Source organism: Puma concolor, chromosome D3 (assembly GCF_028749965.1).
Source record: "Puma concolor isolate L17-30 chromosome D3, mPumCon1.1.hap2, whole genome shotgun sequence".
Classification (NCBI taxonomy): Eukaryota; Metazoa; Chordata; class Mammalia; order Carnivora; family Felidae; genus Puma; species Puma concolor.
In genome coordinates this window covers 26470553-26496799 of record NC_141678.1, presented here as the reverse complement: position 1 = coordinate 26496799, position 26247 = coordinate 26470553, and the positions used below count along the sequence as shown (strand labels likewise).

Sequence of the window (26247 nt, the reverse complement as noted above, 5' to 3'; positions counted from 1 at the left end):
CCCTCTCCCCTTCCGAGTCCTCAGGCTTGTCCCAGGACAGCTCAGAGCAGTGGTGCTCAGGGACAGTGAAAGGGCAGGAGGCAAGAAGGGACCGTAAACTTCTTGTCTATTTTCCTTATATCTGTATCCCTGGGGCTGGTACACAGTTGGTGCTCAATGAATGTTTTTCGAGTGAGTAACTGACCGTAACATCCAGGCTGGAACAGAAATAGTAACCATACTTGGTCACAGCTCAGCCCTGACTGCGAGTCACAGAGAGTCAGTAATTGATCAGTATCCCATAGCAGCCAAGTGGAAGGGCGGGTATTGGAACCCAGGTTTGAATCCCTCCAAAGCCTGTATTTGTATCTGCTTCCCTGCCATGGGCTCTCTGACATTTATCCAAGGTTGGGGATGCAGATTACTCACCTGCAGCATTTACTGGCATACAGCTGTTCTTACTATTAAAACTGCATAAGGATTATTACTCAACATTCAGCAGCCATCCGAAAGATACCTACTGAGTGCCAGATCCCCCAGATCAAGCCCTGAACATTTTGAGCACTGTCCTTGGAATACGTTTCCAATTTAAAGCTGCAAGAACTTCTGAGTTGGAAAGAAGCCCTAGAATTATCTGATGTGATTTGTTCATTACACAGACGGGGGACATGGAGGTCTGGAGAGGGAAATACCTTACCCAAGCGTATAGTGACGGCCTGGCTTAGAGCTCAAGTGCCCTCCAGCTCTTCCTAATTGCACAAGTAATCTACAAATACTCCCTGCCCCCGCTCCCCGCCCTGTTCAGGAACTCAAAATAGAACAGATAAAGCTAAAACCCTCTTAACCACGGTGACCCCCATCTCAGCTCCCTTCCCAAAGGTATCCACCATCAATGATAGGATGCTTTGTTATGTACATGATGGGGTACATAAATTCTTACAATGTCTTTCTCTCCTTCGACATCCCTCAACAATATATTTTGGCGATCATTCCTTATCAGTATGCCTAGGTCTGTTACCATTCTTTTAATTCCTGCAAAAGGTGTGCAAGCTAAGCCATGGATTCTTTAATTAAAGGCTTCTTGTTCCGCTTTTAGCTGTTTTCAAGGTATTTTCTCTGAGCTTGTAAGCCTTTAAAACACACACACATTCAGGGCGCCTGGGTGGCTTAGTAGGTGAAGCGTCCGACATGGGCTCAGGTGGTGATCTCGCGGTCATGAGATCGAGCCCCACGTCGGGCTCGTGTGCTGAGTGTGGAGGCTGCTTGGAACTCTCTCTCTCTACCCCTCCCCTGCTCATGCATGCTCTCTCTCTCTCTCTCTCTCTCTCTCTCTCCCCCACCCCCCGTCTCTCAAAATAAATAAATAAAACTTTAAATTAAAAAAAAAATAAAAACACACATTCTCATCCACATGGGCAGACTCTTCTCAGGGTCCAAGGGCATTTGCGTTTTAAACTTGATTAGATACTACTACCAGATATGGGTACCAGATTGTCCCAGTGTCCTTTCTGCGAGGAGACGGTAGGTAGTAGAGCCTGAGACGCCCGTGTCCCCAGCCCCGTGTTACCTGGCACGTCGTAGGGCTCAATAGAGGAGACTCTTGGACGTTTCGAATTTGACTGAGAAAGAAGGTCACTTTAAAAACAGAGGAGAGAGAGAAAGCAGTCTTCTGCCAGAAAAATAAAAGCATTCACTGCATTATTTATAAGGGACGTCAGCCCAAGAGAAATACACCTAGAGCCTTATGATTTACAGACCAGGAACCGTGCAGCTGCTGCTGATAAATGCAAGCGCTTCTGGAGATGGAGACACTAAATTACCTTCGTGGCCCCCAGAGAGGAAGTTTATGGGTTTGGTGGTGGCAGGAACACTTGGCTCAGGAATCTCTCTTAACACCTGGCTGCAGGTGGTGCCAGGGCCATCCAGGGACGGTCAGCTCGGCCCCTGCCATGTGCCACTCCGGCCACTGCCCTGCTGTCCTGCTGGAAGAGTGTTAAAGCAGGGGACCTCTCCCCATCTTCCCTCTGGTCTCAGAAGACGAGATCCGGCCCTGCCGGCACCCATTTTGCACCCCACACACCCCCCTCCCCTGCAGCCCTCCGGTCCACTTAGTGTCCCCTCTCTCTCCTGTCTGCTCAACTGCCCATTCCGGTCGTCCTTCTTCACGAGTGAGAAACACCTTGAGGTCCTCCCCATCCTAATGGTGTGCTCCCCCCCGTCACCCCGGAGTCCCATCGAAGTCCACCTTTTTCTCCTCTTTGGAGCCAGGCTTCTTCAGAGTGGGGGTCCGCACGTGCCATCTGCACTCATACGCCTCACGTTTGTGCCTCGTTCGTTGCCTACAACCCGGAGCCCGGCCCCCACCGCTCCCTGAAACCTGCCTCACCACGCCAGTAGATTCCCAAGGGACAAATCGGGGGATGTGCTCCAGTCTTGATCTTTTTTCTAGACGTATCCCTGCCCTTAGCAACTGCCGAACACTTCTCTGTTTACTTGGCCTCTTAGACATTTCTGCTCCTTGGAGCTCCTCAAACCCCTGGTCTTTTCCTTTCCACCCCCAGTCCCCAAATGTGTGTGGGTGGGGGGTTTCACGGGGCGCCACCCTCATCTGCTGCTTTGCTTTCCACCTGATCCCAGACGATCGTCTCGTGATTTTTAACACCCTTATCGTAAGTGGGAAAACGCCCAGTCTAGACCTCCAACTCTTACATTCTCCCGGGTTTTATTTTTTTTTATTTTTTATTTAAAAAAAAATTTTTTTTTTTTAACGTTTATTTATTTTTGAGACAGAGAGAGACAGAGCATGAACGGGGGAGGGTCAGAGAGAGAGGGAGACACAGAATCCGAAACAGGCTCCAGGCTCTGAGCAGGTCAGCACAGAGCCCGACGCGGGGCTCGAACTCACGGACCGCGAGATCATGACCTGAGCCGAAGTCGGCCGCCCAACCAACTGAGCCACCCAGGCGCCCCTCTCCCGGGTTTTAAATGTAGACATCATATCTCACTGCCTGTACCGAGAAGATCGCCAACCACATCGCTAACCAGATGTCTTCACTCAACATATCTGGGAGGAAACTCCTGCCTTCCCGCCTACTCTGTGTTATCAGTGTCGAATTTGGTGGTTCTCTCATTCATAAAGCCTCCCAAGCTGGGTCGTCTCAGACTCTCATGTCTTCTCTTTCGTCCTCATATTCATCGGATCCCCAAATCTTGTTTATTCTGCCCCGTCTCAACGTTCTTGGCTCTCTCTGCTTCTTCCCATCCTCACCACCAACACCGGTAAGTCGGGCTACCGTCATTTCTGTCCTAGGTGCTGGCAAAGAACTTCCAATATTGTCCTTCCTTCGTCCATTCTCTATACTTCAGCCAGGGTGATGCTTTTAAAATGAAAGTCTAGTTGGGGCGCCTGGGGGGCTCAGTCGGTTGGGCGGCCGACTTCGGCTCAGGTCATGCTCACAGTCCGTGGGGTCGAGCCCCGTGTCGGGCTCTGGGCTGACAGCTCGGAGCCAGGAGCCTGCTTCGGATTCTGTGTCTCCCTCTCTCTCTCTGTCCCTCCCCCGCTCATGCTCTGTCTCTCTGCCTCTCCAAAATAAAGAAATGTAATAAAACAAATTAAAACAAATTAAAATGAAAGTCTAGTTGCAGTGGCTTCCCGTCTCTTACTGCAAGAGTCAGCAAACTGCTGCTTGCAGGCCAAATTTGGCCCTCGACCTGATTTTATAAAGTTTTATTGGAACACAGACTTGTCCACCTTATTGTTTTTGATTTTACATATTGTTTATGACTATCTTTGCACCGTGCTGGCAGAATTCAGTACTTGTAATGGAAATCAGATGGCTTTTAAGCTAAAAATAATTGCCATCTGCCCTGGACAGAAAACTTTGATCTCTGCCCTCCCGGATAGAACAGGATGGAATTCAGATGCCTTAGCAGGCCTACGGCGCCCTTCATGATCTGGCTTTTGCCTACCTTTCTGGTCTCATTACCCTCTCTGTCTTCTTCATATTTTGTGCCCCATGTGGACTAGAGCTCTCCCCCATACATTATGTTCTTGGCCCCCCTCTTTGATCTTTTGTCCATGATATTCTCTCTGACTAGACACCCTTCTCTTGTTTCTGTGCTTAGCAGACTCTTACTCATTCTCCAAGACTCAGCTCGTGGGTTACCTGCTTTTGGAGGCTTCCTGATGCCCTGGCTGGGTCAGGTGCATGACCACCACAGTCCTACAGACCCCACACAGCCCTCTCCCATAGCACTTACCATATTATGTTGAGCTTATCTGTTTGGGTGTCTTTCTCCCTCATGGGGCAGTGAGCCTTTTAAGGAAACAAACTTCACCTTTTTCCTCTTGTACCTCAACACCTAGCACAGTGGCTGACACATAGTAGACACTCAATAAATATGCATGGAACAAATAAATGACAGTGGATAGAGAAGTAGGCTGGCCCCACATAAGAGTGATTTGATGGCTAATGCTGGTAATCAATACCAAGGGTGGACTTCCCAGACTGGTTGACTGTCTCCAGTCTTGATGGAATGTAGAGGGGAATGCTCAAGGTCTGGGCCTCAGCAACCCCAGAATGCAGACCGGGGGCAGAGGTCAGTGGCGGGCACTGTGTTAAACTAGATGTGGCGGAGGTCTTGAAGATACGCTTCAAAAGAGGTAAGAGGCGATAACAGGCTTTGCAGTGTGGTAGACCTGGTTTCTAATCCAAACTTATCAGCCACTTGACCATGAGCTTGTTATAGTGTCTGAGTCACTACCTCAGAAAAAAGCCCGACTCAAACTGGCTTATACAAAATGAAAAATACTATTAGCTCATGCAGCTTAGAAACCAAAGGTAGGTCTAGTTTCAGGCATTAGGGGATCCAGGGATTCAAAAGTGATCATGGGGATTTGATCCTTCAGCAACCTCTCTGATCCACTCCTCTCGGCATTGGCTTTTTTCTGAGGTAGCAAGATGGCAGCCAAGATCTTCAAGCTTGTGCCTGTACCACTCAGAGTCCAAAAGTAAAGAGAAGTAACCTTTCTTCTGAACAGTTCCACAAAAATCCTGAGCTTGGCTTTCATTGGCCCAAAGGGAATCACATGTCTGTTCCAAACCAGTCAGACAGATAAGGGGAATGAAGGAGCCTTTTACCTTAGGCTCAAGTTGGTGTTCTCACCTGGTTCTGGAATATGGGTTTTATTCCCACTCAAACCATAGAAACACTGGGGGAGGAAGGGTTTCCCCAAAGGACAATAGAATGCCTTACCTGGAACAGAAAACTAATAGGGGGTGGATAAATTTTTTTAAAAAAATAAACAAAGCAGGGGCACCTGGGTGGCTCAGTCGGTTGAGCGTCCGACTTCAGCTCAGGTCATGATCTCACAGTCCGTGAGTTTGAGCCCCGTGTCGGGCTCTGGGCTGACAGCTCAGAGCCTGGAGCCTGCTTTGGATTCTGTGTCTCCCTCTCTCTCTGCCCCTCCCCTGCTCATGCTCTGTCTCTCTCTGTCTCAAAAATAAATAAAAACATTAAAAAAATTTTTAAATAAGCAAAGCAAATATTCTCCACCAAGGGGAAGGTGGCATTATGTGAGTGGACAAAATTATGCAGACAGAGCCGGGGGACGGGGGTTGGAGAAGGAACGAGAAGAGGTAGGAGAGGAGAGTGAGAACAGAGAAGACACATTCAAGTGTTTGAGGTCCAATTTGGTAGCCTTGGGAAGTCCACATAAAATTGTGTGTACCCTGGTCAGAGACTTTCTTTATCCCTAAATTTCAGTGACCCATCTATCACCACATAATTAGTGATGCCGTGCTTTGAATCTATTACCAAACATGGCTCTCCACTGTTGCTATTGGACTTGTACCATATTGCAATGTGAGCATGGAGATTATTGTATAAATTATTCTCACTCACATAATCATCGTGATTTTAATTACTGTGTAATCTTCGCTAATTACTGTTGTATGTATCATTTGCTTTGGTGCCGATTTAACACAACCGCTGTTCGTTTGGCTAAACGATGGCATGACAACTTTTCCTTTTTCTGGGGAAAATTTGCTTTCTGTAAACATTTGCAGCCCTATACTCACGGCTTGCAGCTCTCGGTTTAAAAAAGAACAAGATTGAGACACCAACTTCCTTTCGCCCTGTTGATTTTTACGTGGGATGAGGCTGGCTTGAATTAGTAAAAAGGTCTAAATTACAGGGTATTGTTTTTAAAATAAAGTCGTATGCCTTTCAGGGAAGTGCAATTACTCTACTACAGAAAGGAAGGCAAGGATGGGTCACACGAGGCCTGCTTAAATGATTAGATAAGATTCGTTTGTAATTAGTTCATTAATTATGTAAATGTGAATGGATGGTACTTAGCATTAAAAACAGCTTGTTCCCAAAGTAGGTTAAGCATCCACCACTAATCTTATTTCAATAGTACATTTATTTACTGGCCTCGGCATTCTCAGAACCGGAGCTCAGAATTATTTTAATCCATCCTGAATATACTTCATGAAGAGGCCTCCCATGAATACGGTTTTATGTCTTCCTGGGACAAACGGGTTCTATTCCATTTTACCACTATTAGGAAGTTTAGTGGAAACTGAAACATTTTACCACATTTACCATGGACCCAAGGTCTGAGCAAGCAGAACCAGAAGTCTGGCTCTGCCCAGGATTCATCCTTGGAGCCAACAGGATTCTTGGACAGGTTTCCATGAGAAGGCGGGGGGGCGGGGGGCAGCTATTTTCTATCTAAAACTCCAGGTCTTGAATGGTAGATCTGTGGACCTTTCAGGAATTTTGAGGCTCATCTAATTTAGCTGCAGGTTTGTGTAAAAACACTGGGATTCATCGGTGATGGTTCAGAACATTCTTTTGGAATCTGTGGCTCTCCCGTTGAGCTCTATGTCCGTGAAGTAGACCCATTGTTGATATATACATCCAGGAAAGTGCATCTGTATGAAATTTTCCAGAATTGGTCCTACCTGTGTCATGCCAACCCAAATCAAAACCAGATCGTCCCAGGTGCCCCTACAACCCTTCTTGGGTCTGTCCTAGTCATGACCTCCTCCTTCCTCACAGGTAACTACCACCCTGACTTCTAACACTATAAATTAGATAGGTTTTGAACTCAATATGAAAGGAAGCATCCAGGAGTAAGTGCTCTTTGGCCTCTGGCTTCTTTCTTTTAATATTACGTTTTTGAGTTTCCTTCATACTGTTGTTACATAACAACATGTTGTTCTGTTTTGTTTTCTTTGCTCTCTAGTCCAGAACTGCAGTTCTCAACTGGAGGCACTTTTGCACCCCCCTCTCTGCCAAGAGATAGTTGATCATGTCTGGAGACATTTTTGGTCGTCCTAGCAGAGAGGGGTGTTACTGTAGAGCCCAGGATGCCTCTGAACATCCTATGATGTACAGGACTGACCACGAAGAACTATCTGGTCTAAAACGTCAACTATGCCACCACTGAGAAACCCTAGTGTATAATATTCCATTGTAGAAATATGTAATAATGATTTATTCATTCTGTTAATAGACATTCAGGTTGTTTCTCGTTTAACACTGTTATGAATAGCACTACTGTGAGCAATCTTGTACAGATCTTTTGTTGCATGGATTGAGATTTCTGTTGGGTGTATACCCAGGAGTAAAATTGCTGAGAGGTGTATTTTCAACTTTAGTAATTGTTGTCAAGACAGGGGTAACAATTTACCTTCTCACCAGCAGGAAACGGGGGTTCCATTTGCTCTGCATTGTTGCTAACACTTGGTCCTGTCATTTTTTTTAATGTTAGCTATCCTGGTGGATATGAGTTAGGGCCATGTTTTTTGGTTTTAACTTGTACATTCCTGATAAATGAGCCTCTTCATGTGCTCATCTGTTCTCTGGGATATCCTCTTTGCTGAAATGTCTGGTGAAGCCTTTTGCTCATTATGGTTTTTCTTTTGGGTTGTTTCTTCATTATTGATTTGTAGGAGTCTTAACTATATTCTACATGTTTAAGTCTTTTCTTTTTTTCTTATGTTTTTAAAGTTTATTTATTTTTGAAAGAGAGAGAGAGCACACAGGCGAGTGAGCAGGGGAGGGGAAGAGAGAGAGGGAGACACAGAATCCAACGCAGCCTCCAGGCTCTGAGCTGTCAGCACAGAGCCCCACGTGGGGCTCAAACTCACAAACCGTGAGATCCTGACCTGAGCCGAAGTCGGAGGCTTAACCGACTGAACCACCCAGGCGCCCCTACATGTAAGTCCTTTCTTGAGTATGAGGATCTACTCCATTTGGTAGGATGCCTTTTTCACTCTCCTGTGGTTTATTTTGACAAACAGAAGTTATTCATTTTAATATAACTGAATTCAGAATATTTTCCCTTTATGGTTGGTGCTTTATATATCCCATCGAGGAGTTATTTGCCTATTCCCAATTTATGAAAATATCTCTCTGTGTTTTCTGGTAAACGCTGTATTGATATAACTTTTATATCTAGATATGCAATTCATCAGGAATTGATATTTATGTTGTGAGGTAAGGGTTAAGATTCATAGCCATGTAAATATGCAATTAGTCTTGTGTGTGTGTTTGAAAAGAAATATTTTCCACATTTTAAAACTGTATCATCTTCTATTAAAGCAACTGATTTTATATATATTCTAGACCCCGTTCTATTCCATGTTTCTACTTGTCTATCTTTGAGCTGATTTATCATTGCCTTAATTAATGTAGCTCTATATGTATGTCTTGATATCTGAATGTGTGTTCCTGAGATTAGTTCTTCTTCCTCAAGATCAGCAATTTTCTAGAGGAAAAGTGCCACAGAGCTGGGCTCACCTCAACATTCTTTCCTCTTTCCAGAACTTAATCCTTTAAGTCTTGGTGGCTTCGGTGCTCTCCGATGCCTGTAAATTTAAACTTAGCTTTTCTAGTTTTTCTAAGCGCAGATCTTCTCTGATACAAGCTCATCTATCATATCTGGAAATTGAATGCTGAGCTAGCTTTTCTACTCCCTTTGCTCAGTAAACATTTCTTCTTTAGTTTCCATGCCTAGGACGATGTGAAGGTTCACTCGTATTTCCTTCCAGTCATAACGCGGTGAATCGACTTTCCCTTTTAGACTTTAAGATTCTGTACTGCGAGGGATCATGGATTCAGTAAAGGATGTATTACTGGATGGATGTAAGGAGGGCTGGCTGGCTGGCTGGTTGAATAATTTCCACTCACTTAAAACTGTGTTTTCATGAGGAACTGGGTACTTTTATGAATACGTCTAAGATTTTTTTTTTTTTTTTTTGGTTATTGCCTTTGCACCATGTTTCGCTGCGGCAATGTCTATGAAAAGTGAAGGAAGGCACTGAACATGTATTAAAGTGTGTTGGACCCAAGTTGAATCTCCAATCCAATTAGAGATTTTAATGCCTTTACATATCCAGTTTGTCCTTTCAAAACACTGTGGAAATTGTATCAGAAGATCAAGAAGTATAGACCCAGAACTTCCACCGTCCCGTCAGACTATGAGCTGAGATGTTCTCTTCCCTTCTCTGGTGTTCCAGGTGTAGGATGAGGTGCTCAAGCTCTTTCTATTCTGATATTCCAGAAGTTGATGAAACTCCGTAGCAGTGAAACCAGGCTTTTGGCTTGGGATTAGACCTGAAGCATGCCCTCCAGCCTGTGTACCAGATATTGGCTTTGAATCTACTCTCCTTAAACTCAGAGCAGTGGGATTGGCTGGCTGAGAAGCAGCACTGCCGGGGTCTGAATTCATCAACGAGAGGAGCCCTTTTGTTCATTCTATCTATGTTTCCACATTCCCCTTTTTCCCTCTGCTCCTCCGTTTCTTCATTCTTTCCATTCTGTGAACTTCCCTTCAGACGCTCTTGAGATACCCAGGATTCATAGAAGAAAAATTCGATCTAGTTCATAGCAGTCTTGTTGGGAGTTATAAGTAAGTCAACAAGCAATTGCACTACAGAGTGATGGGGGCAGGGCTATGAGAGCCCAAAGAGGCACCTCTCCCAGCCTGGGAGGTGGGGGAAGGCTAACCTTGGGCTCAACATTGAAGGATAAGTAAAAATGTTTGCTGGGTTTTTTTGTTTTGTTTTATTTTTGTTTTTTTGGTAATATAGAGCAACGGTTCTTCCAAATCACCTTCTTTCGTCTTCTTAATACTTTTCTACTGCAGAAGTACCTAGGCACCATCCACTCTAGTAGCCTTAATTGGACAATGACCGGAGTTGTGTATATCAACTTCATTTCTGCCTTCACCTCCTTTGCTACCTCTGTCTGTATCTAAACATATTTTGCTTTGATGCTGAACAATGTGCAAGTAAGTTGAAAACATCAGGATGGTTCTTCTTAAAATAGTTTCCCATCTTCCTCCTCAGAGGAAGAACATTTCCCAACTATTACAGCACTCTTGTACCTAGGAAAATTAACAAATCCATAAGGTCATCCAAGATCCAAACATCCATATTACCCCCAATATCCTAACATTGTCTGTATCGCTGTTCATTGTATTTGGTGGTTTTGTTTCTTTAATCTCTCTATTTTTTTTTTAATTTTTTTAACATTTACTCGGTTTTGAGAGACAGAGAGAGACAGGGCATGAGCGGGGGAGGGACAGAGAGAGAGGGAGACACAGAATCCGAAGCAGGCTCCAGGCTCTAAGCTGTCGGCACACAGCCCAACGCAGGGTTCGAACCCACGAACTGTGAGATCATGACCTGAGCTGAAGTTGGATGTTCAACCAACTGAGCCACCCAGGCGCCCCTAATCTCTCTTTAAAACAAAAAAAATTGGTAGAATTTATTTGAGGGGGAAGTTTCAGAAGGATATAGAAAAATTAAGCAGGAGGTACAGAGAGTACCCAAATATCTCCTCTGCCCACACACAGTTTCCCCTCTTATTCACATCTTGGTTTTTAGCCTTTATCCCCTTTGAACCTGGAATGGTCCCCTCACTACTCCCCCATTGTGCTGAAATAATTTTCTTTTTTTTTCTTTTTTTTTTTTTTTTTTTTGTATAGAGTTCCAGGGATGATTCTGATGGGCAACTGTGTTCAAAAACTGTTAATTGTAGTCCTTGTACGTAGTAACCACTAGAATGTATGGGTGAGGCCAAGGCAAAATCTGCAGATGCCCCGAAGGTATGCAGACAGTTATCTGCTGAGGGTGGGTCTGGGTCGCTGGATTGGTTTTGGCAAAGCCTCAAGGACTCAGCACCCACTTAAGATCGGAGGGAACAGCAAGGAAGCCTTGAGAGTTATCTTGGCCTCCTAGCATCCATTATATTATAAGAAATATAAGATATTAACAGAGTCTTTAATCTGACTTGAGTCATGGTACCATCAGGCCAGGAAGAACGAAGCTCACTACAGCTGAACACGCCTCTTTGGTTCTCCCCTCCCATGGCTCCCTCCTTGCTTTGAGCCTTGCAGATGGATGGCCCTTCTAAGCCTTGGTTGGTTTCCTTGCCTTAGATGGATGGCCTTTCTAAGCCTTGGTTGGTTTCCTTGCCTTGAGATTTAGATGAGGAGCCCTCACTTGTCAAGGGTTTTCCAGATTGAATAAGCTCACAAGTGGCAGTTGGGGGGTGGGGGGACAGGAATCTCCTCCTGCTGCATGGCGTCTCTTTCTTACCATCACCACCCAAACCCTACCCCGCTTCCAGAAGCCTCACTCAACCCCACCCACATCCTCCAGAAAGGCCATGCATGCAGGCTCCAGCACCTCTCTCCTTTGCCAACCTCTCGCTGCTCTTAGTCCGAGGCTCAATTTACCTGGAACTTTTGCCCTGCTGGCCCTTCTCATGGGCTTATCCAGCCTCCACTCTGCCGTGTGCTCTGCAGGAGGGGAAGACAGCACGCCATCAGCTGCCATGAGCTCCGCCTAGCATTGTATACAGTCAGACAGAGACGAGAACCTGCTATTTCCTCAGCAAGCCCATGCGCCTCTCTGAGCCTCGGTTTCCTTGTCTGTACAATAGGACGATAAAGGAGAGCAGAGCAGTTAGGAGGCATGGGTCCCGGAGTTGGCTTGCCTCCGTGTTCTCTGATTTATTACGTGACAAATTACTCATCCTTCCTTTGTGACACAGGAAGGTGACGGCAGTGGATTATAACAGAGGGCCGTCGTGAAGATGAAATCAAGTAACACCCGTGAAGCCTAAAAACACAAGATACAGCAGCCATTATTATGCAGAATTCAGCGGCACACTGTAGGGGCTTAATAAATGTCTCACGTTCCTATCCCATCACGCACAGTTGGTGGGCACCGCGTCAGCTTTTATTACAGGTTATCCATCGTCGTGTTGGACGTGGTCACAAAACCTACAGGTCATCTAAAAAAGACATCTGGTTTCCCGTCCCAGGCCTCGCCAGTATTAGAACATCTATACATTTTTAATTTCCTCTTTAATTTCAGGGTGTGGATGAAGAATGGGGGCGACAGCATATCTTGGGAGATGATTCATGGTGTCATTAAGTCTGCCTTGAGTTTCCTGTGGCTCCTGTTGGTCCTGGCTCTGCCCAGACTCAGACCCAGGAATTATTTTTGCCGTGTGATTGCGTCTGATGCCGGTGAATCCCATGTCTCTCCTTGTCTCGGGCCTCACTTTTTTGGTTCATTTTGTGCCAGTGGAATTGGAAAAATATATACATGCAGCTATGGGCTCTACCGGTTGAGTTTTCCACTCGGCTTTCTGCCTGGAGGGCATGTGATGTCACAGAAGGAAAAAAGGGATGAGTTTCAGATCTGGCCAACCGGGGTTCACAATCAGGCCCAGCCACTTTGGCGCGCGACCTTGGGCAAATGGCTTCTCATCAGTGAGACTCAGGTTCCTTATCTGCAAGATGGGGCGATAATTCTGATCCTGACGAGATCACGCGTTCAAATTGCGGGCACATACAGGTGCATTTTTCATTCTTCGCCTGACATCCATGAAGCATCTATTCATGTGGTGACACAGTGGAGCCACGTTCACGGACATCCTGGCAGGGGAAGAGGCGTGGTTCGCGCTGGAGACACGGGTCTCAGCAGCTGGCTCATAATAATGTGGCCCAACAGACCACTTCAATATCCTTGTCCTTTTCTACTCAGAACAGGATCATATAGAGCAACTGCTTATTCTTGAACATCTGCCCTCAGTCTGGGGCCTTCTCTAATCCTGATGGAAAGGGCCATTAAAGGAAAATGAACAAGCATTAAGAATTTTTTTTTAATTTAAAAAAATGTTTTATTTATTTTTGAGAGAAAGAGAGAGAGACGGGGTGCAAGGAAGGGAGGGGCAGAGAGAGAGGGAGACAGAATCCCAAGTAGGCTCCGGGCTCTGAGCTGTCAGCGCAGAGCCCGACGCAGGACTCGAACTCACGAACCATGAGATCGTGACCTGAGCCGAAGTCATACACTTAACCGACTGAGCCATCCAGGCGCCCCAAGATTTCTAAACATACATTTACTAGTAGCAACGTTTTGAAATGAATAAGTAATACGTGCACGTTGAAGGGCACCGCCCTTTGCCTTCCTGGAGTGCTGGGGGCAGGTGGAGGTGGCCCCGGGCAGCACTTCTGGGAACTGACTATCCCTATGGCCTATGTCCTCTCTGATTCCGCACAGATCCCTGTGAGATAGGGCGCTGTGGTTCCCAGCCCTACAGTTGAGTCATCTCCGGTTCTACAAGAAACCTGGCTGGGACAGAAGACAGCCAGGATTTGAACCTGGACGTGTCTGTCTTCCTCTGAAGCCCATTTTCTTAGCCTTGGAGGTTAGAAAGTAGAAATTCCAGTACTTCTGGATCTTCTGTATTTCCTATCCTGATCTCCCTAATAGACCTTCCTGAGGTTAAGCCACCAGTACTTAGAGCACTTTCATGGATATTTTCTTCTTCCTCGGTTCACTTAAACCTGCGACGCGCCAGTCATTGCCGCTTCATGCATTCGTCAGCACACACTCGTTGAGTACCTACTAGGTGCCGCGGCATTGACACTTCATTCATTCATTCGGCACATGTTTGTGGAGCGGCTGTTCGGTGCTCTTGTCTCCACAACGTTGCAAAGTTGACCTGGTGTCCCCCGTTTCACAGCTGGGGACACTGAGGCCCAGTTAGGGGACTGTCCCCAAAGCCATGTGGCTGGTGAGTGGCAGAAGCAGAGTAAGCTGCCGGTGACAAATGCTATGTGGACATTGCAGGGCTCAGAGGAAGTTTAAGAGGACAGTGCTGCGGGCAGTGGGGTCAGCTATCCTGGGATTGCAACCCCACCTCTGTCACTGTAACCTCTGTATGCTTGTGGAGGTCACCCCACCTTGCCATGCTTGGAGGTCATGATTCCTATGTCCAGGTAAATACCTATGTTACAGGTAAAGACTGTGAATGAACGTCAGCTCCATGAGGGCAGGTGGCCCATCCATCAGCTTGGTCTCCCTTGTGTGCATGGCACCCAGCACAGGGCCTGGCACACAGGGGGTGCCCAACCAGAGGTAGCTGTGCCAGTGATGCTTGACTACCCAGTTAGGGGACCCACCCAGCACTGTCGTGGCTAGATGCGCAGGGAGGCCCGCTGGCTCCTGACGGCAGGGATGCTTGAAATCTAGTCTTTTTTGGATAGACTAAAGGCTAGACAGCAGAAGTTCCCAAGATGCTCCTGGAGTCTCTCCTTAGAGAAGCACGGTATCCCCGCCTAGCATTTGTCCACACCTGTGTCCCAGCCACTCGCAGAGCATCCCATCCGTTATCCCTCGCCCTGGCCAAGGTTGTGGGAGGCAGGCACAGCGATGTCTTGATTATCTGCCATCCATCCATCATGTGATGCTGATGGAAGAGGGTTTCATCTGTGCCCAGCTGTCCTCTACGGGCAAAAAATGAGTCTTCCCGCGCCCCTGGATGATGACAGCAGGCTGGTTCGTAACGCCCCAAGCCGGGTCAGACATGGAGAGGATCGTTCTGCCTCAAAAGGCAGAACGGGGACCTTCCCCCTGAAGCCTGCGAGAGGGCGTCTGCATTCATGTTCAATTCTGCAGTCTCCACCGGAAAGGAGTGGATGCAAGGGACTTTGTACTTTGGTAATGCAGATGGGAACTAGAGGCCGGCGTCGCAGAGATGTGGGTGGATTTCTGAACGGTAGACCCAGCCACCACTTCTTTCTCTCCTGCTGTCCCTCCCATCCCTTCCCCATGTCACCTGCCTACATCCCCCTCTTCCTCCTCCTCCTCCTCATCCATTCAGCGCCCCAGGAGTCTGCACAGCTTGGCTTGTGTTCCTGTTTCAAGCCTACCAGCTGAGGCTCTGAACGCACCAGGCAACTCCAAGAAGGCGGGACCCAGCCCACCCCACCCCCAGAACACCAGGCCCTTGGGGCCGAGCCCAGGGACCGCCCGGCTGGGGCCTGAGCCACTGTGCTGGGACGTTTTGGTTTGCACGTCTTATGGAAGGCACTGCACCTGGTGGGTCTTGGGGAAGGCGGTCCGATCTGGCCAGTCTGGTGGAGCTGGGGTCCCCGGGACTTGGGCCCAGTGAGCCTGTACCCTGTGTCCCGGGCACCAGCTCTCACAGCCTGGGGCCTCCAGACCCCCAACCCTAGGCCGCTGACGGCTTGCCATGCCCCCAGCCCATCCCACTTGGTCAAAGAAGAAAAGGGCAGATCTCCCACTGCCAGCCTGCGCCCCTCCCACGTCCCCCCTCCCCTGTCTTTGCCCTCAGACACCCTCTTCCTTCCCCTCTCCATCAGCCGGGCTCTTTCCCCCTCCTCTCCGGACCCCCATCTCTCCTCACCGCAGGTGCTAGCTCGTCGGCTTCTTCTTCTTCCTGCTTCCCTCTGCCCCTCCTCCCCGTCTCCCGTTCTTCTAGGACCTCTTCCTCGTAGACTCTGTTTCCAAGGTAGACTTGATTCAGTTCAACAACATTTACTGAGCAGCTGCTCTGTGCTGGGCTCAGTGCCAAGTCAGAGTGTGCAGGGGTGACAGCCTGTGCGGTCCAGACAGCAGGGCTGGGGGCAGTGGGGCTTCCCCGCCTCCTCTCCTTCTGCCTTTCCCTCCTTCCTCTCCCTCCCCCCTCCTCCCGTTCCTCCTCCTCTTCTCCCTCCTCCTCCCCCTTTCTCCTGCCTCCTTCCTCCTCCTCTCCCCCTCCTTCTAACTTCTGTCCCCTCCCTGCCCCCATGCCCTGTCCCGGCATCCACAGACAGCACTCCGGGTGGGAGCTGGGATGAGCAGGATAGCAACATCCCGGGAGACTCAGCAGCAGGTGCTCCCGACGCTGCCGTCCCCACATGGCAGGCGACGGTTGAGGCTGAGCTCCCCAGACACATTCATCACGCCCACCTCCCTTCAGGGCCAAGGCAGGACGGAAATGACTTTTGTCGGGCTCTCGGGCAGCCCACTGCCCCTGGCAGCTCCCAGAGCTGTTTATTTTAAAAAAGCAAAGATAAAGAAAACAGTGAGAATGCCGTCCTGCGGCTTGCTCAGGGAGGGGACTCCACCCTGATGATACTGACAACACACCTTCAGGTCCCCACAACAGGGGCCCTCCAGCCCGTGTCCAGCGGTGACACAGATGGAAGGTGACAGCCAAGAAATGGGAAAGGAGGCAGCCGCTCCAGGGAAATTGTGTGGCTTCTGTCTTAGCACAGTGGGATTGGAGGGGGGGGGCGGGAACCAAGCTTTCTCGGGCACCATGAGCCACAAGGTCACCTGTTCATTCATTCATCCGCTCATCCCTCCTGGAGCTTGAACTGAGGCTTTCATTGAGTCTAGTGGTGGGTTAGGCTTGAGACTCAGAGATTCTGGGAGAAATCGTGATCACCATTAACTGTTACTTGTTAATGATGCACAGTCTCTAGTTCCTGGTTATTAATTGTGCATCTTGCCGCTCTTATTTGAGGAGCCAGGGCCAGCTCTGTGTTCCTTCCTGTGACTTCCCCACATGTCATATCATGACGGGGTGCCTCCCTTTCAGACCGGATGCTGGGAAGGGCTTGGCACCAGGAGACTGGTGTGGCTGGACCACAAGAGGGGGACTCAAGGCAGGAGGCTGGGAAGGGAGTAGGGAGCCTGATCCCGCAAGAGAAGGACTGAGGGTTGGGGGAGAGTTGGTGATGGAGATAGCTTACCCACACCACCTCAACCCCGTGGCCTCCCCACCACACCCCCCCAACTATGACCTTGACCCTCCACCCAGCTGACCAAGGGAATAAGGAGATGAACACAGCCAGCCCTGTGCCCATCGCTCATGGAATCATTGCCATGGAGACCAACCACAGACCTGCGGTCTCGGGAGGCTCTTGCCAACACCAAGAGAGAGAGACAGATAGGATGGTTAAAGCTTTGGCCTCAGGAGCTCAGGAAGGCAGAATATAATTCCCTAGAAAAGATCTTGATTCCCTTGCCTTGTCTGTACCCTCCTCCGCCCTCTGGGTATCTCCTCGGGGGGACCTTCGGTTTCGCTTCCCTCCCAGATCCAAGAGCCCTTTGGGACATTGTGGTCAGCTCATTTCCTTCTAAACTATCCTGTGTGATTGGGAGCGGAAATGGTGATACCACACAGCAGTGAGCAAGAAACCCTCTTCAGCGTCTTGTACCCGAATCCCAACCCTCCCCACCACCGCCCCAGTGTGCAGGGGGCTGGATCCTATTGTCACAACCAGAGCAGCCGTCTATAGAGAAGCAGAATAACGACTAGAGACCTGCATATACGTGGCCTGTGGCCGCCCTCAGGCCCCAGCCCCCGGCCCTGTCTGCTGTGCCAAAGCTCCGACATCCCTACCCCTTTCGCTTTTTCATAAATGTTGACTTTGCCGTGGGTGGGAAGGGGGTCGTTTCTCTTAGGGAGAGGGCAAATAGATTTTATTTATTACAGGAATGGCTGAGGGGACTCTGGTCTCTCTCCTGTAAAGATGCCCTTTATTTTATAGTCTATAATTTCGTCTTGCTGCGAGGTTCCCATTTTTCATAGGGGGAGTGTTTTTGGCTCCGCCTGTTGTGAAAATGCCTCTGCATCAAAGCCAAGCCTGGTGTAGTCCCGGAATAGAAACCGTCTGTCCTCTCGTGTATAGACTCAGTTTCATGTCTCTTTTATGAAAGCCTTTCTCTTCTGGCGGGGGGCGGGGGGGGGGTGTTTTTCTTACCTCCACCCCGTAAAACAATCGAGGGGTGTCATGGAACATCCCACTGAGACATATTTGGGTCATTGATTCTCAAAAGCCCTGCTTGGTGGGACCTTCCTCTGGGCTTGGCCCTAAGTCAATAAATAAATACCCCCCCCCAACCACCACAGGACCCCCTCGAAGTCTCCAGGAAGCAAACGACTTATGTCACAGCGGGCCCTGGGGTGGTGGGTCCTATCATGTCAGATAGGATGGCTCATAAATCTAAGCCACTGTCCTCGCTGCCATTTTAATCTACTCACACGTAGTTAGCTGGGTTTAATTAGAGGCAGAAACTACATCTCAGAAAGCAGCAAGAAATCATTTGCGTGGCTTCAGTTTACGCTTGAAGTCATTCGGTTCATTTGAGAGCGCGGTTAGGGACGGCACGTCCAAAGAAAACTCATATTAGTGCCTGTGCATAGTGGCCCTCGTACCAACCACACAGACCGTATGAATCGCGTGGTTTCTACTGACCGCGCTTGTCTTCTTGGCGCAGGATCAACGAGGAGACCGGGGATGCAGAGAGGTCCCAGCCGGCGTCGGCCCTGAGCAGAGCCCGGACCATGCGGAGCCAGACCTCGGGGGACAAGTCTGCTTCACCCCTCTCCCTCCGGCGACAGAAGTACTACCACTTGGGGGACGGTGATGAGTGTGGCGGGCAGAAGCAGCCCACGGAGAGACTGGGAGCTCGGTCTTCCTCCCCGGCTTCTCGGAGTCCAGACTCGTCCCCAGCGTCCAGGGAAAAGCTGCCCAGCCCCTCGGCGGCCCTGTCGGAGTTCGTGGAAGGTCTCCGGAGGAAGAGAGCTCAGAAGGGACAGGGCTCCACGCTGAGCCTGGAGGACTGGCCCACTCTACCCATTTACCAGACCACCGGGGCATCCACGCTGCGGAGGTCCAGGGCGGGCAGTGACGAGGGAGACCTCTCGCTGGGGTTTGGGGCACAATCAGCCCTGGAAAAGGAGGGCGCCTCCGGGACGTCGGCCGGGCTCCTGCGGTCCACCAGCCTGAAATGCATCTCTTCCCCCAGCACAGAGGGAACCACGCTGCTGCCCAAGAAGCCGAAGACCAGGTTCAGCTCCTGCGATTCCCTCTTTGAACCAGGGCAGAGCTCGGGGAGAACACTGAGCTCCCCAAGCACATCCAGGGACCTGGTCTTGTCACCCACGCTGCGCCCGCGGAGGCGCTGTCTGGAGTCCTCACTGGACGAGGCGGGCTGTCCAGACCTCGGGAAGGAGCCTCTCATCTTCCAGAACCGCCAATTCGCCCACCTCATGGGGGAACCTCTGGACAGTGATCCGTTCACCTGGAAGGTCCCAAGCCTCAACTACAAACGCAAGACCAAAGTGGATTTCGATGACTTCCTCCCAGCCATCCGGAAGCCTGAGACTCCTGTGTCCTTGGCCAGAGCGGCCAAAGAGGGTCAGGACAGTCCGCGGCATCCGCGCATCCACTTTGAGACAGAGGAGGCCGACCGGACCTTCCTCTCAGGGATCCAGACCATTTTGAAAAAGAGTCCGGAGTCCAGGGAGGACCCCGCTCACCTCTCTGACTCGTCCTCCTCCTCCAGCTCCATTGTGTCCTTCAAAAGCGCCGACAGCATCAAGAGCCGACCAAGAATCCCGCGGCTGGACGGTGACGGTGGCGAGCGAACATCCCCCGAGAGCAGAGAGCCGGGGGCAGGGAGAAAAGACGAGGATGTTGAGAGCATAATGAAGAAATATCTGCAGAAGTAGGAGCCAGTGCAGGTAAAAGAGGCAGGCGGGAACTGTTCTTGGGGAATGAAAACCAAATAGCCCACGCGGGTCTGGCGGCCTGGAGACAAACCTGTTGCTGTCACTGCCTTCCACGCTGTGAGTGATTTCTCTAGAGGCCACGGGTTTTAGAGGTTTTTGCGGAAATAATGAGTTGCCGTTTGCAAAGCTGTCTGCTAGGTGCCACTGATCCCTTAGCACTTTAAGATGCGGACCCATCGGAAAGCCGGGGGGTCCCGTGGGGCAACACTAGAGAAGGTTCTGGGCTTCTGGTTTCCCCACCCTTGCCTGGTAGTCTTTCCAGGGCTCCATCTACCTGGAGCTGGACGAGCCGAGATGGCGTTCTGTCCACCTGACGACGGCAGATCTATGGGGGAGGGTCAGGCCAGGGTAGAAGGGGCTTTGAGAATAGTGGAGTGGAACTCTTTTTTTTTTTTTTTAAAGAGACAGAGAGCATGCAAACGAGAGAGCAGGGGAGGGGCAGAGAGAGAGTGAGGGAGAGAGAGAACCTCAAGCAGGCTCTGGGCCCAGTGCAGAGTCCGACGCAGGGCTCGATCTCATGACCCTGAGAGCATGACATGAACCAAAATCAAGAATCAGACGCTTAACCGACTGAGCCACCCAGGGGCCCCTGGAGTCTGACTCTTGCATTAAGTAGCCAGAGAGAAACTGAGGCCCCAGGTTGGGGGGAGGGGCAAGTACAAAGTTGCCCAGAGAAGCAGTGGGAGAAACAAGGCTTCCCTCTGCCTCCTCTCCTCCCCCAGTGCTAATCCTGCCACTTCTCCAGACTAAAGGTAAGAAGAGGGGTCCACTGCTCATAATGGCTTACAATTCATTGGCTGTGTATATCAAGCAAGTCACTTAGTATCCACAGTAACCCCCAAAAGGTGGTTAGTATGATTTATTCCCATTTTACAGGTTGGCAAACAGAATCAAAGAAGTTAAGGCCCTTGTACGAAATCACCCAGGCAGAACTGGCACCCGTAACTCCAGAGACCCCACTTGTATCTGCAATACGTCTCCTCGGGTGCCTATTCCAAGCATGCACATGAATAAGCTCAGAGCCTCCTTGAAGGAGCTGGAGTTTATTAAAGAGGTCCACTGACCCCCCAAGCTGAGGCAGACATCAGGACCATCTAAACCTAAAGGGATGTTGGGACCCCCAGACCCCGACCCTCACTGGTGAACAAATGAGGGAAAACCCCAGATCGAGCCCCCCCGCTGCCCAGTGAGTCTGCCTCCAACCCAGCCACCTTCATTCCCATTTCAGTGCTCTCTGCCCAAGGCAGTCTAGCCCCTGACCCTGGGCACATCTCAAGCCTTAGGGCACCTCACGGCTCCTGGCTGAAGTGCAAAGCCAGTTAGGGGAAACTTGGCATCAGAGGAGAAGGTGTAAGAACCTCCCTCTGGATTCAGACACCAGGCAAACCCCCTCCCTAGTAATAACCCGCGGCCTCCATAAATCTCGTAGTCACTGAACTTGAAACAACTCAAGGCTCCAGTATAATGGAGCGGTCACATGCAGGTGCTTCGCCGGTGCCTCGCCTCAGTCCCCAGCCCTCCTTCCAGAGGCCTCCTGGACCCAAACGAGCCACCTGGCCTCCACGTTCATAGAGCTGCTACTTCGAGAGGCACCCTCAGCCCATCAAAAAGCCATTGCCCCTTCCTTGGAGATGGGCTTGGACTGTATCAGAGCAAATTAATTTGACTTAACATGGCCTTCTCTCTGCTCTCAATTACCGGGAAGAGATGTGATATTCATTTACATTATTATGCTCTCGGGGACACGGAAAGCAGTTTCAAAGGCCAAGTAAAGGGCACACGTCCATGAGGGGAACAGTTCTTAGCCGAAGTCATCACAGAACATCTTGTCTCTGCCATTTTTTTTTTTAAACTCAAGTCCTTCCCCCTCCCAGCAGCGCTCACCGTGGTAAAGGAGCATTTGCCAAAAAATATCCTCCACCCTGACATCCACGCTGGAGGCATGAACTGAACGATACAGCCCTGTCCCCCCTGAGCAAATGTATTGTGGGATTCAGAACCCAAGCAAGCCCCTCAACGCTCACTTCTTCCTTGTAGCTGGCCGCGACCTTGGGCACGTGATGTGACCTTGCCAAGCACCTGTGTCCGCAGCTCGAAAATGGGGCTACTAATAGTCACCCGAAGTAACACCATGTGTCCGGTGTGAATGCCAGAGACCCCTAGCCTAGGGCCCAGCACCTGCCAGAGGCAGTAAGGGTCAGGTTGTGCTGCGCTTGGACATTTTGGTCCTTCAGCAGCTCTGTCCCAAGTTTCTTTCCACTCATTTCCCTTCTGCTGCCTGCACTCCTTCATCCCTCTGGGTGGTGTCTCTGCAGGAATGTCCCCTGGAGACATGGGATCGCAGGACCTCCATCCCCAGAACAGCCTTCCTGTATCCCATCGATCAGCTCTGACCTGCGTTTGTTTCCAGCTTCCTGAGATAGACTGCCCTCGAAGACTTCCTGACTCCACAACTGTCTGGAGAGAGACAGAGAGAGAGAAGAGAGAGAGAGAGAGAGAGAGAGAGAGAGAGACCAGCCAGACCTCCCCAGAGGCCCTGAGTCCAGAGCCGGCCAGCATGGCTGCACTCAAGAGGCAAGAAGACCCCAGCAGGAGGCATATCCCTCAGGCCTGGGGATCCCAGCTTGCTTGGTCTGTACAAAATAAAGTGATAGCTGCTTGGCATCTGTGCTTCCTCTCCGTTCTGTGATCCTGTCCCCGGGGACTCTGGAGGTTCGACTGGGGGCAATCCTGGTAGAAAGTTTCCAAGGAATGGAATCAACCCAAACCGTATTTTCGAGTGCACACTTCTCTCCCCCCTACATGACTCCAGGCAATGGCCTTGCTCCTCCTCACCTGCCCAAGTCAAACTCAAGTGTCACCCCCTCCAGGAAGTCTTCCCTGATACATCAACCTGAAATAAATGCTCTGTCTCCATTCTCCCTCAATCCTCCCATCATAGCCCCCTTGTCTGTCTACTGTCTACATTGTGTATATATGGGGAGGCAAGTGTTCAAGATAATTTTTTAACTGTTTATTTATTTTTAAGAGAGAGAGAGAGTGCAAGCATGAGCAGGGGAGGAGCAGAGAGACGTGGAGGGGACAGAAGATCCAAAGTGGGCTCTGTGCTGACAGCAGCAGGCCTGATGAAAGGCTTGAGCTCATGAACCGCGAGATCATGACCTGAGCCGAAGTTGGACGCTCAACTGACTGAGCCACCCAGGTGCCCCAAGCATTCAAGAAATTTTGAATGAATGAATGAATGAATGAGCCACTAAAAAAGTTAATGAACCTACACACTTCGAATGCATGTGACACACTGACACGAATATATCCCCACAAATGTGCGCCCATATCAACATTCTAGATCCCCGTGAACATGTGCTCACAGGCCCCCATACAGCTCCTCGCGTATACAGCCCTACCATCCAAACACAAATATCCACATGTACCACAGACCACACGCCCCCAGGCATGTCTATAGTTTGGGCACCCACTTCTTCAAACATCCTTGAAGTCTTAATCATACTAAAACTATAGGCTATTTATTGCTTATTATTCATATACTGTGTTGGACACTGGGCGAAGCATTTTATATGTACATCTCACTGCAACTTTATAAAAAGTCCTGAGAGATAAATACACTTCTTATTCCTTGCTTGCAAAGGCAGTTGCTAGCTTACGCCCACTTTTGGAATGCCAATGCTGCCCCTATTTAAAGTCCCACCAGCATAGACTATGTCCTGCCCCAAATGCACCTCTATTCCTAGGGCTCCTCTGGGATAGCCAATTGGAGCTCCCTCTGTGTGTTAGTTTGCAAGGGCTACTGTAAAAAAAAAAAAAAAAGTACCACGAACTGGATGACTTACACAACACATCGACTGCCTTATAGTTCTGTGGGCTAGACGTCCAAGATCAAGGTGTCAGTGGGTCTGGTTTCTTCTGAGGTCTCTCCTTGGCTTGTAAATGGCCACCTTCTCCCTGTGTCCTCACACAGCCTTTTGTCTCAGCACATATCCTTGCTATCTCTGTGTGTCCAAAATTCCTCCTCTTATAAGGACACCAGATTGGATTGGAGCAACCCAAAGGACTCACTTTAACTTAACTCACTTTAACTCACTTTAACTCACCCCTTTAAACACCCTATCTGCAAATATGGTCACATTCTAAGGTAGTGGGCATTGGGGCTTCCTTCCCCAAACGCATTTTGTAAGGATCATAATTCAGCCCATAAACACGTGCTGTGCGAAAGTAGGTGGCAATTTCATTTGTTAAGAGCAAGCGTTATTCACGTAGTGATCAGAAAAATATGTCCCAAGCTCCCGGCTGGGTCCCCCAGTGAAAGCAATTATAGAATTGGAGAAAAGATTTGCACTGCCTTCCTGGCATTGGGGTTTTGCAGAGATTTTTAGGGCCTGGAAGCTGGGCATTTCCGTGAGCCTCTCTTCCTGTGCCCGCAGGATTCCTCATTCAGCGGATATTTGTTGAGCACCTGCTAAGTGCCAGGCGCTGTCCCCTACAGGGGGGATCCATGGCAAGCAGGAACCCCTCTTCCTTTTCTAGAGGCAAAATCCTAGTTGGAAAGACAGTAAGCAAGAAAATAAATTTGTTGTCAGAGAATGTGAAGTGCGGTAAGGGAAAATAAAGATGAAATTATCTTGCTGAGTTCCCTGTTAAAAATTTACTGGACTTTAATTTAATTTAATTTTTATTTCATTTCATTTTTAGACTCTTTTTAAGTTTATGTATTTATTTGAGAGAGAGAGAGGGCATAAACAGGGGAGGGGCAGAGAGGGAGAGAGAGAATCCCAAGCAGGCTCCACACTGTCAGCACAGAGCCAGACGCGGGGCTCGAACTCCTGAACCGTGAGATCATGACCTGAGCCGAAACCAGGAGTCCGACGCTTAACTGACTGAGCCACCCAGACACCCCTGGGCGTTTATTTTATGAAGGACATTTTGGTAAGGGAGAGACCAGTCGTTATTCTTCAATGATGTGTGCGCAGTGCACCCAAAAATGTTAAGTTCAAGTCATAACCACAAAGCTTTCCTCGCTGTTCAGCAGGAAACAGAAATCCCGAAGATGCTTGTTAGAAGTCAGCCGTCCCCCTGCCCCGCAAATCCCCCAACTCGACACAGCCTGACGTAGAAGGTACTGGCCCAATGTGGCCTTCCTCCATGCAAGCCAACTGCAGAAGTTCCCAAGCGGACCCTGGTGTCACATTTCTCCTTGCTCACTCAGCCCAGGACCCAGCACAATAAACACCACCCAAGCCACCACTTCTGTATCAAAATGGCTCACGTCCTGGGCTCTGCCATCCCCTCCCTGTGTGCCCTCAGCCACTTCCCTTCTTTCCGGGCCCTCCCTTCACTCATCCATGTAAAGGGTCTGGAACTCAAAGCACTGGTGCCCGAGTTGGAGGCTCTGTGTGCACAGCCACGCCCTTCTGTGGCTTCCCCGCCAACATAACCAGAGCTATTTCAAAGGTGAGGGTGTTGGGAGGCATGGATCCAAGTGGGTTAAGTGGCCAGCCCCAACTTCTCCTCTGGTTTCCATGCCCTGAGGCCATGTTCAACAGCGTGCTTGGGTCTTAAAACAACCCTCCAGTCTCGGGACAAGAAGAAGGACTTGAGATAATTCTACAGGAAAGGAAAATGAGACTCGGAGAAGGAAAAGATGTGTCCAAAGACACTCAATGGCAGATCTGAGCTTAAGACCCAGTTAACATTCTTTTCATTCAATAAATATTTATGGACCTCCCTGCCACCCCACGCCCCGGGCCCTGTTGTAGGTGAGAGGATAAAGCTGAGGCTGGGGTGGGCAGAGGGCTGCCTTCATGAGACTCTCGGTTTTCGGAAGACTGATAATGAACTTGGAGTTACACATCGGCCATGCCTCCATCACCTGATCCCCCATCAGTCATCTGCCTGCTACAGGTCACATCTCCCTGTATCTGCACCATCTCAGCCCTGCCCGGAGCCTTCCGCAGGCCACCAGGGACCCAGCTCTGTCCCAAGGCTCCTGGCCATCTGCACAGTTTAGGGCTGAGCAATTGAGGGTTTGCATTCTTCTCCTAATGCCAAGGATCGTTAAGTGGGAAAAACAAGAAAAGGTAGAAATTGCAGCCGGGGGACGCAGATGCCAAAGGATGTCGGATATAGCATGGAAGGCTCTAGATGTGATTAATGGCTTAGCCAAGCTCCCGCTGCTGTCTTTGGGAGGTGATGGGCAGCCGAGCTCTGTTCCCACCCTCCCCCTGCCACCAAGTCCCAGTTGCTTATTTACCTGTCAGGGTGGGCAGCTGCCTTCAGAGCATGGTGACAGATGCAAAGCAGCAGCCCTGGTGACAAGGTGAGGCAGTGTCACCGTTTGTTAAGAACCGC

The 26247-nt window shown here is 49.6% G+C and overlaps 1 protein-coding gene across 3 annotated transcripts in view; it reads left to right on the top strand.

Moving 5' to 3' along the window:
- The window catches only part of MYO18B (myosin XVIIIB), a 258994-nt gene extending 236446 nt beyond the window's left edge, over positions 1-22548 (top strand). For 2 of the 3 annotated variants that reach the window (XM_086682197.1, XM_086682199.1), the window contains 2 exons: positions 18588-19836; positions 22295-22548. In XM_086682197.1, the coding sequence (XP_086538323.1) occupies positions 18588-19824 (1237 nt within the window). In that variant the 3' untranslated portion in view covers positions 19825-19836; positions 22295-22548. Of the gene's footprint in view, positions 1-18587; positions 19837-22199 lie in introns of all 3 variants that reach the window. The other variant, XM_086682198.1, reaches the window with a different exon arrangement.
- Positions 22549-26247: the final 3699 nt, after the last annotated feature.